The sequence below is a fragment of the Neodiprion virginianus genome, chromosome 6 (genome assembly GCF_021901495.1).
Source record: "Neodiprion virginianus isolate iyNeoVirg1 chromosome 6, iyNeoVirg1.1, whole genome shotgun sequence".
NCBI lineage: Eukaryota > Metazoa > Arthropoda > Insecta > Hymenoptera > Diprionidae > Neodiprion > Neodiprion virginianus.
The window spans coordinates 8,058,340-8,070,818 of NC_060882.1; the positions used below are offsets into that span (position 1 = coordinate 8,058,340).

At 36.7% G+C, this 12,479-nt stretch overlaps 1 protein-coding gene across 3 annotated transcripts in view; it reads left to right on the forward strand.

Annotated features, from left to right (window-relative positions):
* Positions 1-12,479, forward strand: part of LOC124307866 (phospholipid-transporting ATPase VD) — a 62,400-nt gene that overhangs the window by 8,531 nt on the left and 41,390 nt on the right. For all 3 annotated transcript variants that reach the window (XM_046770018.1, XM_046770020.1, XM_046770019.1), the window contains exons 2-4: positions 759-1,397; positions 1,605-1,784; positions 2,334-2,594. In XM_046770018.1, the coding sequence (XP_046625974.1) occupies positions 769-1,397; positions 1,605-1,784; positions 2,334-2,594 (1,070 nt within the window). In that variant the 5' untranslated portion in view covers positions 759-768. The remainder of the gene's footprint in view (positions 1-758; positions 1,398-1,604; positions 1,785-2,333; positions 2,595-12,479) is intronic.

Genomic DNA, 12,479 nt, shown 5'->3' on the forward strand with positions numbered 1-12,479 from the left:
GGTATTTATAATCTTTTCTTCGTTTCTAATAGGTCTCACGACAAATTTATCTTACGTTATCCGTATCTGATTGCCCAGCCCGCCTACCCTGTTTTATAACTATTTCCGAATCTACTTTCGTATCTAGAAAGTTCAATTTACAACTAATATATTCTCTACTGGTTTGAAAGCACGTGGCGTGTATTTTACCTCGTAAACAAATTAGTGCAACTGATTTAACCAGATACGCGAAACAAGTAGCTCCGGTTAGATCATCAACAGAATATGGAATTCGATCGATGGTAAATTTTTCGTTTACTAGAATCGTGTATTTATTTTATTTGAAGTACTTAATTGTTTCTGTCAACGAACACGCGACTCGGACGAACAATGCGTATACTTAAAACGAGATGACATATAATTAGTTGACTCAATTTCGGAAATACATCGAAAGGATAAGAATGGCTTTTCTCGAATCAAGGAATTCGCTCGACTAAATCATTTTGACAAACTAACTAAATCGCAATTGTCGAATCGAAGTCATTGTGTTTGGAGCAAGTAAGAGATACCAGATCGAAGCGAACGGACACTCCAACGAAATCAATTTTGTTCCTTCACGAATAATTCCTTTCCCTCCGTGCAGCTTTTGAATCAAGCTCGTAATCCGTACCATTTATACTCTACTACGACTATAACAACACGAGCTTGAACTCATTCCGCGGCTTACTGTTTGCTTTTTCTTCCCCTTAAACACCGTGTTCGTTTTGCGTGATCCACAGATGTGCCAGTATGTCCGAGAGTGTCCTGGAAGCAGCGAACAGCGACAACGATCAGAGAGCCTCCCTGTACGTATTTCCGGTGGCATTGCAAGCTGCGGCAAGCGGCGTTGGTCCATCCTACCTATCGGCCCAGTCACAGCCCTCGTCGATTCAGCAACAACAGCAACAACAGCAACAGCAACAGCATTATGCAGGTGGAATTGGAGGAGGAGGAGGACACCAGACGATATCGGGCGGCTCGGTTTCGACGATATCGAACAACGCAGGGGCGAGTCAAACCTCGACGATGACGTCGACGGGGATCGGCAATCCCGGCGCCATCTTGGCATCGAGGAGCGCCAATTCGAGAACCCACGCTCGATCCGCCAGTCACGGGGGTGTTTTGGCGACCGGACTCGTAACCGCGACTTCCTCGGCCGGGGCTGCGGCTCGTCCTTCGGCCCTCAAGAAACCCGGACACCAGAGGGCCTTCAGTCAAGGCCAGGTCGTCGACGTTCAGGGGCCTCATCTCGTCACTGGACACAGCCGCGTCGGTTCGAAAACCGACTTCATACTGCCTCCTGGACATCGGGAAGATGCCAGACCACCAACAGGCGGAAAGGTCCCATCCTTTCGCGGACACTCGCGGCAAGCTTCGAGGTTTGTTGGATCGGCATTGCGCCAATGTTTTTCCCGCTGTTGAACCCTTTTTCGTGATACTTGTCGATGTCTCTATATATATATATATATATATGTGTGTATCTATGTCTACGTTGAAATCTATCAGGGCACCACGTTAATTGTTGTTTGTGGTAAAGGTGAAAATGTGCGTGTTTGCGATTAAACAATCACCCTGTACTCGTATAGATCGGAATCCATATACACGATAAGGCGTAGCGCCGCGCCTCCGTGGTGGAGAAGACTTTGGGCAAGGTGTTTTGGACCCGCTGCCGAAGAGCCGAGACTAAGAACCATTGTTCCGAATCACCTGGTACCACCGAAAACGCCAAAGACTCAGCATCCGAATGGGATCAGGGTGGATAACAGGTGAGAAATGTTGTGCTGTGTGTATTGTTATTAATGGGTGATGTCTGTGTGGACAAATTGATAATATTATGAAAATATAGGAAAATGATGAATACGACATCGATTAGTGGTCGTTGAAATCGATGCTGGAATTTCATTCGAACGAAATTTACATTATATCTATTACTATACAGGAGCTTCGGGGCGGGGTTGAAGTTCCGAATTTTTTTTCTCAAAAGTTTGACTTCTTTACTTCAAGTTCTGTTCTTATTTATTGACCGCTGTCTATACGCGGTTTATCATCTTAATTCAATTATCAGAAGCCCTCCCCCCCCCCCCCCCCCCCCTCCTCCGCAGTAGGCTCGAAACGTCAAAATAACGACCGTTTTAATTATTGACCTTTGACACCGAAGAAAAATAGTCACATCTTTGAAATAACGCGTGAGAAAGTCCTTTCAATAATTATCACCATTCTCGTTTATCGAGAAAAAGAAATTAGCATTGGTTTAATTGAATTTCAATGAAAAATCTTTTATCATTGTTTTTTTTTTTTTTTTTTTTCTTCCCCAGAGTACGCACAACGAAATATACACCGCTGAGTTTCTTGCCTCGAAATTTGCTCGAGCAGTTTCACAGAGTGGCGAACGTATATTTCATATCCATTGTCCTGCTGAATTGGATTCCAGCAATTAACGCCTTTGGGAAAGAAGTCGCCATGATACCGGTCATCTTTGTACTCGGTGTAACCGCGCTAAAAGACTTCTTTGAGGACAGAAGACGATTCAGCAGCGATCAACGTGTCAACAATTCCACATGCCGAGTATACGTTGGGTGAGTAAAGGTTTCTGTTTATTTCGTAAACAACGTATTATTGTTGTCATTATTATTATTATTATTATTATTACCCTTCTGCGTATAGTTTTTGCTTCGAAACGTTACAGAAAAATAATAAAGGTATCGTATATAAGTGATTTCCACCGGCGCGAATCAGCGTAACTTTAACGAAGAAATTTCAATCAATTTTGTCTTAATTGCATACGATTGAAAATTTAATTACAATACTCTTTTATTACTTTTCGATGTACGATGATTTTCGCCAGCGGTGAAATATCGCTGTGAATATTAACTTGAAACTTTTTTTCCTTTTCGCCTTTTTTTTTTTTTGTAATCCTTCTTAATTTTGCAGTAGCAAAAATGTTGCATGACCGCAGTCACTGTGCGTTATTGTTTATTATTCTTTGTGATAAAAAAGAAATTGATTGGTTTGTCATTTAATGCGGACGGGTTCGTCGTTATAATACGGGGATTTTCGTCAGCGAGTTCGGTTGCAATTGCGCAACAATGCCTCTGCGCTTCCGTAATCGTAGAGTTATTTCTCAATTTCACGCTTTGTCGACCATAGAAAATAACAAATCTGTTTTTTTTTCGTTCACTTATTTTTTTTTTTTTTGCTTTTTATTTACTCACACTATTATACCGTATTTATACAGTACGTAATACACATCTTCGTTTTTGATGCTCTTATAATGTGAAAACTATACAGAAAATGTGAGAAATTTTAGTTTTCGGTCCTATCGAAAGTATCGTTTGTATTTACGAAACGATGTCGTCTTCATTTATTTTTACCCTTCGTAAACAACGCGCGTTGTATAATTTTTGAAAATCGCCAACCGGTGATTTTTCAAGTTTAGAATTGTTCCCGAAAATCGCACCGACTGATTTTCACTCTTCAATCGATTCGCTGTATAATCTATATTATACAAATATACTTAGATCGCACTTAGTATACATTTCCTACACTTATATAAATCGCGAACTTAATTTAACGGAAAGACACAAAATTTTCATCAAAGTCAAAATTTCAATCAATTCGTGTCTCATCTCTTCGACCGTATTGTGTAGAGTATTATTTATCGCCTTGCCTCGTCGTTCTTTTATAACTATAATAATTGCGATATTTATAATTTATATTTCATAATTGTTTAGAAATTTGAAAAAATGTTTGTTTTCATTCCGTTTAAAAATAAGATTGTACGGCTTTTAAGATTAATATTTAACATAAATACGTTGCTTTTTATCGAGAGTCTTACGCTACTATTCGTCGATGAAAGATTCAACGGTTATATAACCGTTTAGTTTGTGACATTGGGAAAGTTCTCGCTCGCTGCCGACCGAAATGACGTTGTCATCGGCAGACACGGTTTACCACTCTTTACCACTTACAATTAAACCATTCTCTATTACGTATTACATTGACGGACTGCGGTCTACGATGCTGTTTCTTTTCCTCCACTAACCATTTATCCGTACAGTTAGCGAGCTTACGCGCACGTGTCTGTCAATTTTCACGTCTCTAAACTCTTGCATTTCTCATTTTTTTTTTCTCCTCATCACTAAAATGTGCTGAAAAACGATTACACGATATAAATAATACGATGATTTTACAAATATATGTATGAATTATTTTTCCATGCCGTACAATTTCCCGGAATTTATTTTTGTTCAACAATCAAGAGATTCAAGTTTCATTAGGTTCGCTTCATCATTCGCACACTTGTTTACGCTCAAAGAAACGCGTATTGGTGAGGATAAAATTATGCTGATACCACCAGAAGGTCACTGGATGTTTCCGGTTGTATACGAAGCGTTATAACAGAAAATCAGCACTAAGTCTTGCTTCCTGTTATAACTATCCGGCGTGTATTTCACTGAAAACTTATAGTGGCGTAGTTATCGTGGTTGGTAATAATCACAGAACACTCAATGACATCAGACTGGATAATTTCCAATGATTCAGTTATTTGGGTAGTGCAACGGAAATGAATTTGTGGATTTTGATTCTCTCGTTTAGGTACTTGGAAAAAAAAATCCAAAATTTTTGGTTTGGAAATCAAGTTTGTTTTTTTTTTTCTTTTTTTTTCCTACTACACGAGGACAGAAAGAAGAAAAAGAATGGGATTAAAACACGCATCGAATCTTGCATGACATCAGTTTCGCTGCACAGATGGGTTGCGATACGTATATATTATTATTATATATATATATATATATATATATATTATTATTATATGTGTATATTTGCGTACGCGTTACGTAGAACTCCGGACATCGAAGCCCTTCTGGGTCTTGGCTGTTGTAACGACGTCGTCACAGCTTTTGACCTTGGTAAAAGACATTTGCAAATAAAAAGAGAAAATTAAGAGGGAGGGAGAGAGAGAGAGAGAGAGAGATATTCTCGGCGTGGGTAGTAAACGTGAGTGGTAAATATTTTTTTTTTACGGCTTCTTACCTCATTTCATCACGCGGTTTAATTTCGATGGTTATATTATAATTTTACTATTCATTTTATCCTTTTCATTCTTGAGATGCGACGACAACGATTCGTGTATTATTTTTACACGTATGTATGCATGTATTAGCTTTTTTGAGTGGGTGTTGATTTATCGCGTATAGCTATTGGCGAAATATGGAAAGAGAGAGAGTGAGTGGGAGTAAAAAAGGAACGAAACTCGAACGAGCAAGGTAAACGATAACAATAACGAAGTTAGCACAAGTTGACTTTGCGCTGTTTAAACGCGATTGATTTGTCGGCGGTAATAATAAGCGATGCGGGAATTCTAATGAAAATACGAAGATTTCAGAAAATTACAATATACCTACACGGTTTAGCGTGGGTTTGCAATGAAACGAATCTACCCGATAACGAGCCGTGCCCAATTTTAACTGACGGTTAAATAACTCGAGATATTTGAAACGTCTTGTCTTTATTAACGATCAGAATTTAGCGAAATTTTTCTTTTGTATTCTTCACGACCCTTTACGTTATGCGGATAGTTTTCATTCGGTGAGATTAAATCCGCGTGCGTAATTTATCAAGTTCGAAAATCGTCGGTGGGATAATTATAACGTTGACAATTAGATGCTGATAATTGCGATATAAGCAGGTATACATATAAAAAAAAACAAATACGCAATAAGTGAGAAGACAAAACATCGATTCATCAACGTTAATGAATGACAGTGAAGATTTGCTCGCTGTATGAGTTGCGAGTAAATTAAATATAGAATAAGTATAATTAATCTCGATATCGATTTTATTAATCGTTACACGAGAAATATGATTATATTTTCGTCTTGGCTCCCAAATAAGGCTGCTACTTGTACGCGTAGACATTTTTTTTTCGCTTTTTTCCACTCACGACAAGATTGCAGTGCTACGAAATTAAATCATATACTATATATATATATACATAGAGAAAAGTATATACGTGCGGAAACAGGGATCATTTACTCGCGGTGTGTACGCAATCAAGATTTGCAATCTCTCTAATCTGTCACGGTTGACCGCTGCCCAAAAAGATGCCGGTATAGGTATGATTTATACCTTGTACGTTGATTGTTATTATATACCCACCCGTAATAAGATTAAACGTTGTAACGAAACATAAACACAATCGCGGTCCCAGACCAAAGAGGGAAGCTCGAAAGATCTTAATCCTATTTAGGCACTCGACTTGGTCTACACGTGTATTTCATGCATATATATAAGCATACTTGCACGTTGTATTACAATGGCTAATTGCCGTGCGGTTGTAGATTTGAGGAAACTTTCTTGAGGAAACTTTTTATCGTGAAGCCTGGACAATCGGTTTTGACAAACGAGTATGTCGTAGATGTATGTTACAATGATGCATGCTTAACCTCGTGGATTAAAATGTCGACTTGGTGGCTTCATTTTTGTTGATGAACGTAACGGTTGTAATTTGTACATGTATTATATTAACGGGAATTGTTGGCGACTTGTACGCTAATAAATGTGCAGGAAATTTGCGAAAGTATAATTATTCTGTCGATATTGTTCATGGACATACTGTTTGATAAACAACATCGACAAATCTAATTTCTTCATAATACGTTTCTATTACACAAGGTCCTGGAAAAGCGGTTATCCTATTTTTAGAAATTATACGCACAAAACTGTTGTTTTTGTTCTTTCAAGCTTCTATTGAAGATGAACGAAAAAAATTTAGACAGATCCAATACGGTGGACGAAAATTTCAAATTTGATCGAATACGATCAAAAAACTCGATGCAGGGGTTTTCGGGGTCGCTGATTAGATTCGTTACACTGAATTTTATGAACTTGATTTCAGATTCGTAATCAGCGACTCCAAAAACTTGTAACTTATGTAAAACATGTATACTACGCGTAGAGGGGGGTAACTTTTTCGGAAATGAATTATACCTTCAATTTTCACGATTTTCTTCAATCAATTTGTTTCCATAAATAATAATTTACATCATATCGGAATTAGCAAAAGACCGCAAAAAAAAAAAAAACAAAAAAATGTTTTCAAAGTCCTCCAATTAAACAAAAAATGGATGTAAACAGGTGGTAAGAATACCTGACACTATGACTCAAAGTTTATGCTTTTGTCTGCATCAAATTTTCTTTTTTACGTCATGTTGCACATTACGCATATTGTTGAACGTTATCACGTCGGTATTCTATATTCCATAATATTACTAGTTATTTCCGTAAATTCTTACATTAACGAACCAATTACCAACGACAATGGTTACGATATGTATAGGCAATTTTCACATACGGTTTACGTACGTACGTACGTACGTCAATTTTAAACATCGTTCGTCAACAATTTGAGGATCATTTCAACAAGTCTCTTGGTCGTTTCGTCACGTGCTCTCATAGACGTTTTAACCGGCACGCTTTTTACATTATGCAATAGGATTTTTTTTTCTTCTCGTTCATTTTGTTTTTAATATACTTTTCAATACTCGGACTGTTTAGACTGTGAATCACGACGATTGTTGTTTATTGCGAAAAATTTTATTGGCATGTACCTGTATAATAGACTATTTTTATTTTTGTTTATTCCTTTTTCTCTTTTATCAATACTTCAAAAATCGTTGCGTAGAAACGTAGATATCGATTCTAATGACTTGAAAAAATTCAGAGACACTCTTCAACTATTACATTTTGAAGCAAATTAGTTATATTTAGCGAAATGAAATCTTGTAAAATTGTAAAAAAACAGAAAAAAAATATGGAAGAAATCGACGAAACGACAAAATACCGGAGAGTGATGATTCTACTAAAAAAATCATAACTCGCTGAAATTTCAATATTTTGAGCTGAAAATTGACCGAGTAACTCTCAGTACACAATTATTTAAGAAAAAAAAAAAAATAAAAAAATACGGACGTACCGCGTGACGAAAAAAAAGATATTTATTCGAATCAGTGATGTCGATTTTTTGGAAAAATAATGAATTAACAATTCTTACGATATTTTCTTATTTATCTTAGATCAAATCAGATTATTTTGGATGTTTTTCATACGATAAGTACGGTGAAAATGTCGCGGGGTCATTTTGGCCCCGGCGAGTATCGTAAGGTTTAAAAAACATACGTTTTGATATTATATATAAATACGTATAAAAATATGACACGCGTGTATAACAATACCGTCTTTTAAGCGAAGTTTTTCGTCCCATAATCCTTCCGTGTCCCGTTCTTTTAGTTCTTCGCTCTCCTTTCCTCCTTTACAATCCCGGGGTACATACCCGCCTACATTTGTCGATTATTACCAATGCAGTATGTGCGTATTAAGACCTTTTACCTCGCACCTCCGAACGCGTAGAATTTGTCCGTGAGGGCATTTCTTACCTATGTTAACAATGCCCAAATACCCACGCGCCTGCTCGCACGCATCGCGTGTCTCGTTAATACTTCACTGTATTCATCTCTGTGTAACGCACGTATAGGTATACATACGTGTGTATAAAACACAATAAACGTACAGGCGCAGTCGTCGTTATACTCGGTGCATAATGTCTTGCTGCAGAACACGCGCGTGTAAAAGTGATGTTCGATACGAGTGACGGAGGGGAAAAAAAAAATTTAAGAAATCGCTAACCCTGAATGAGCAACCCCTGTTACAATGTAACGAACAACGCCGCCACACACGCTTAAATCTCTATCTCACACACGTGACGCCCTTGCGTAATTTGCTCGTGTATATATGTATATAAATATATGTACATACAACATGTACGATATATTCGCGCCTATGTGTGGAGCGCGTGCTTGGACGCGTATAATGTAACTGTATCACTGACCTAATTCCCAGCGTAGGTTCGCTTATTGATTGACCTCTACAACAAACAAAAAAGAAACAGGAAAAAAAAATAATAATAATAACAATAATTAACGAAACGCACCGCGACACCCTTTATCTTGCGCAACAACTACAAAACTGACAGGCGCCTTTATCTTTTCCACTTGTTTAATTTTTTTTTATTCTTTTCCCCCCATATTAAACGCTATCAATTAAACACCGTATAATTATTACATGTACTCGACATTCGAGGTGTAGGCCAATCGATTGGAAAAAGTCGTGTGAAAGTCATGTTTTCTTTTTTTTTTTTTTTTGTTTTTCTTTTTTGTCAACTGTTATTTTATAATTTCTTTTTACTTGTTATTCTTTTGAAATCTTTCTAATCCCAACCGAAATAAAATTCGAGAGGGAGGGAAATGAAATTAGGGATTTATCCAACGGAGAGATTTTTTCTTTCGCGTTCATTTAAAGCACAATTAATAGAAGGCTGCAGGTCGAAATTGCGGGTGGTGAAAATAATGAACGAACGAACAAAATTACGAATACTCGAAATTCCAAAAGTTACTCATAACTCTTACATATACGGTGGTAACATTTGAAGTTTCGACCTTTCGAAATTTTAACCCGCAATCTTATGTTGCTTGTGTTTTCAAATGAACTTGAAAACGAAAATAAAAAAACGGCAAAGTCTGCAAGTGAGATGTGTGTGTGTGGTTTTTTTTTTCAATTTATTTTACCGTTCTTTAAACGCGTTAATTATAGCACAGACCGCAAAGAATACGACGAGATTTTATTTTATTTTTAAATAATGAATATAGATAAGTGACACTTGAACGTAATTACTTTTCAATCACGTAATTTATATATCATGTTACACATTTAAATACACAATTTTTTATGTACACGTAAGATTTCATATTTCGCAAACGTACAATGTTGCGTTTTTTTTAAAAGTCTGATGCTATGATTACAAGATTTGATGGAAGACGAAATAATTTCAAACGTTGTTTGATAACTTTTTCTCTTTTTTTTTTCGTTTTGTCTGTTATTCATTTGATTTTTTTTCTTACGCCACGAAACGCTTCTGGGGTTCAGAAAAAATGATCGTTTCACTTTGGTTAACGTATTTTAATGATCAATTTAATATTTGGAATTAGTCGAATTTATCACTTTCGTATCGTACTTTGAACCGAAGGTTATTTCTCACGCCGTGTTGTAACTATACGTGTATAATATCACAAAGTACTTGATATTACAGCTGACAATGAGATCCTCTCACCCACCTCGGCATTGAAAAAAGATCGTAACTTACGATCTACCTAATTTATATATCTGAACAATACGCGATTACGTAGCGTGAAATATAAACGATACCGCTTAGGAATAATATTAAAGTTGGTGCGCCTATTTTACCCGCGCGTGAACAAATCCGTTTGATATACGCGTAGGTATAACGGGCATTCCGTGTCAATTCGATTTCCACATTTCGACGTTTGAAACCTGTGGTAATTTTCTATTGTTATTTTTTTGTACGACTGTTTTTCCGCACCAAATATATTCGAACGTTTTTATGGTTTTACCTCTTTCAGAATTCTCGAAAATCGAACTTTCGTCTTTCGTTTATCTTAAGGTCAGTCGCAAATTATGCATTTTGTTTTTAACCATGATTTACGAGAAATTGCGACGTCATTTTATTTTCAGATTCGATGATATATGTTAGAACAGGGCGAGGTCGAAGTTTCGAATTTAAAAAGTTACGACAGATTATTTGCCGGTGAAAGTTGGAGTAAAAAAATCCAACTCAGAAGAAACAATAAAGTTTCGAATAGTCGAAACCCCGACGGTTCAAAGTTCCGAAAAGTAAAGTTACGACAGAGGAAAATATTTGAAACAGTAAAATTCTAATAATTGAAATATCCTCACATAGCTTAATTTACTCAACGACTGGATGTAAAAAATCAGAAAAATCGTAAATTTAGTGACCGGGATTTCAAACGTAAAAATATCGAAAATCAAAAACACAGAAATATCAAAATGGTGAAATTTCACCAGGCCAGAAATTCACAGAACTGAAAATCTTGAATCATTTAGAGTTTCGATATTTCGGGCTTTAAAATTTTCTCATTTCCGCACTTTCGGAAAATTAAGCGTCGGGTTTCCAACGATTTGAAAATGTGATATTTCGCCGTGAACAAAATTCGGAATATCGCGCTCTCGGGACTTTTCAAATTTGAAAAATTTCCACCCAAACCTATCAAAACATCTTTTATTTTCCTCTTGCAAAGCGTCAGTTGAAACGTTTGAACAATGATTTTTCACGGAATGTCCTTTACACATGTAAAACTACGCAGCCGTGGTATAACGATCGTTTTCCTTCGTCCTTGATCAAGCCGCGTCTCGAGGCTTTCTTGATCGAGACCTCGACACCTGTAACTGACGGCAATTGCTCTTATTATACATCTAGCTAAATGATGCTGCAAATCGTTTCACGGCTTCGGGTGTTGAAAACGCGATTACAGAACTGCTGCAGGATGTCGAACAGAGTAACTAACCGCTCAACCTTGATCCTTGGGTGAACGGTGACATTGAACAGAGAGTCTCGATAAATCTGCAGTTTGTATCCAGGTAAACAGGCGGCGGATTGCGAGGACGGAGTAGAATTTAATTTTATCCCCTTAATCGCTTATCCGCTCCAAGGTGGAAAAATTTCATTCGTTATTATAAATCACCGCGCCTCGTGTTGTATGAATTTTTTTTAAATAAAATATGCTTGAATACCAAGCGTCGTTAGAATCGTCGATCGCTGTACTCTCTTTTTCATTTTCCATCCAAAACTATAGTTTCTGGTTATGGTGAATGATGGTAATTGTCAAGAATTGTACGGTAACCACAATTTCATAATTTTTCCCAGTGAAATCATCTTCATGTTTGACGTTTAACGTAATTTACATTTTAACAAATGAATTGAATCGAATGTGTAAAAACAATTACGAATGTTCGATCGAACTTGAAATTCAATCTGTAGCGTACCTTTTGCATACAGTTAAAAGAATCACACTCTAAACTTGGTTCCTTATTCGATGGTTTACCGATTGCTTCGCTAAGTCGATGTGTGTAAACGAGCCTTCTATTTTCGAAAAAGTTTAACCCTTCCCTTCACACCCTAGCGACAAAAGTTGTTATAAATAACAATCTGTTGAACCTTTTTACTTGAAATTTTTTTTACAACATACCGAAAGCTTACTTCAAAGGATCATGTAGTTAATACGGTCAAAAATTCAATTCCCGTATACTATAAAAATGCAATGAAAAAAAAAGAAGATGGTTTATTTTTACAAAACAAAAAAAAATCATAATTTTTCTATTTAATCAATATTTAAGGGCTTAAATTTTAGCTGAGCCGTTCAGGTACTTAAAGTTAAGGAAAAAATGTCTTAGGTGTTTTTCTACACCCCTAGATGGCAAGTAAAGAAGGTTAAGGGTGTCGCTACAAAATTCGCATTGCACTCAACGTGTATTATTATATGCATACACCTTATTTTATACGCTTATATCATGCGTACGAAAATATTTCG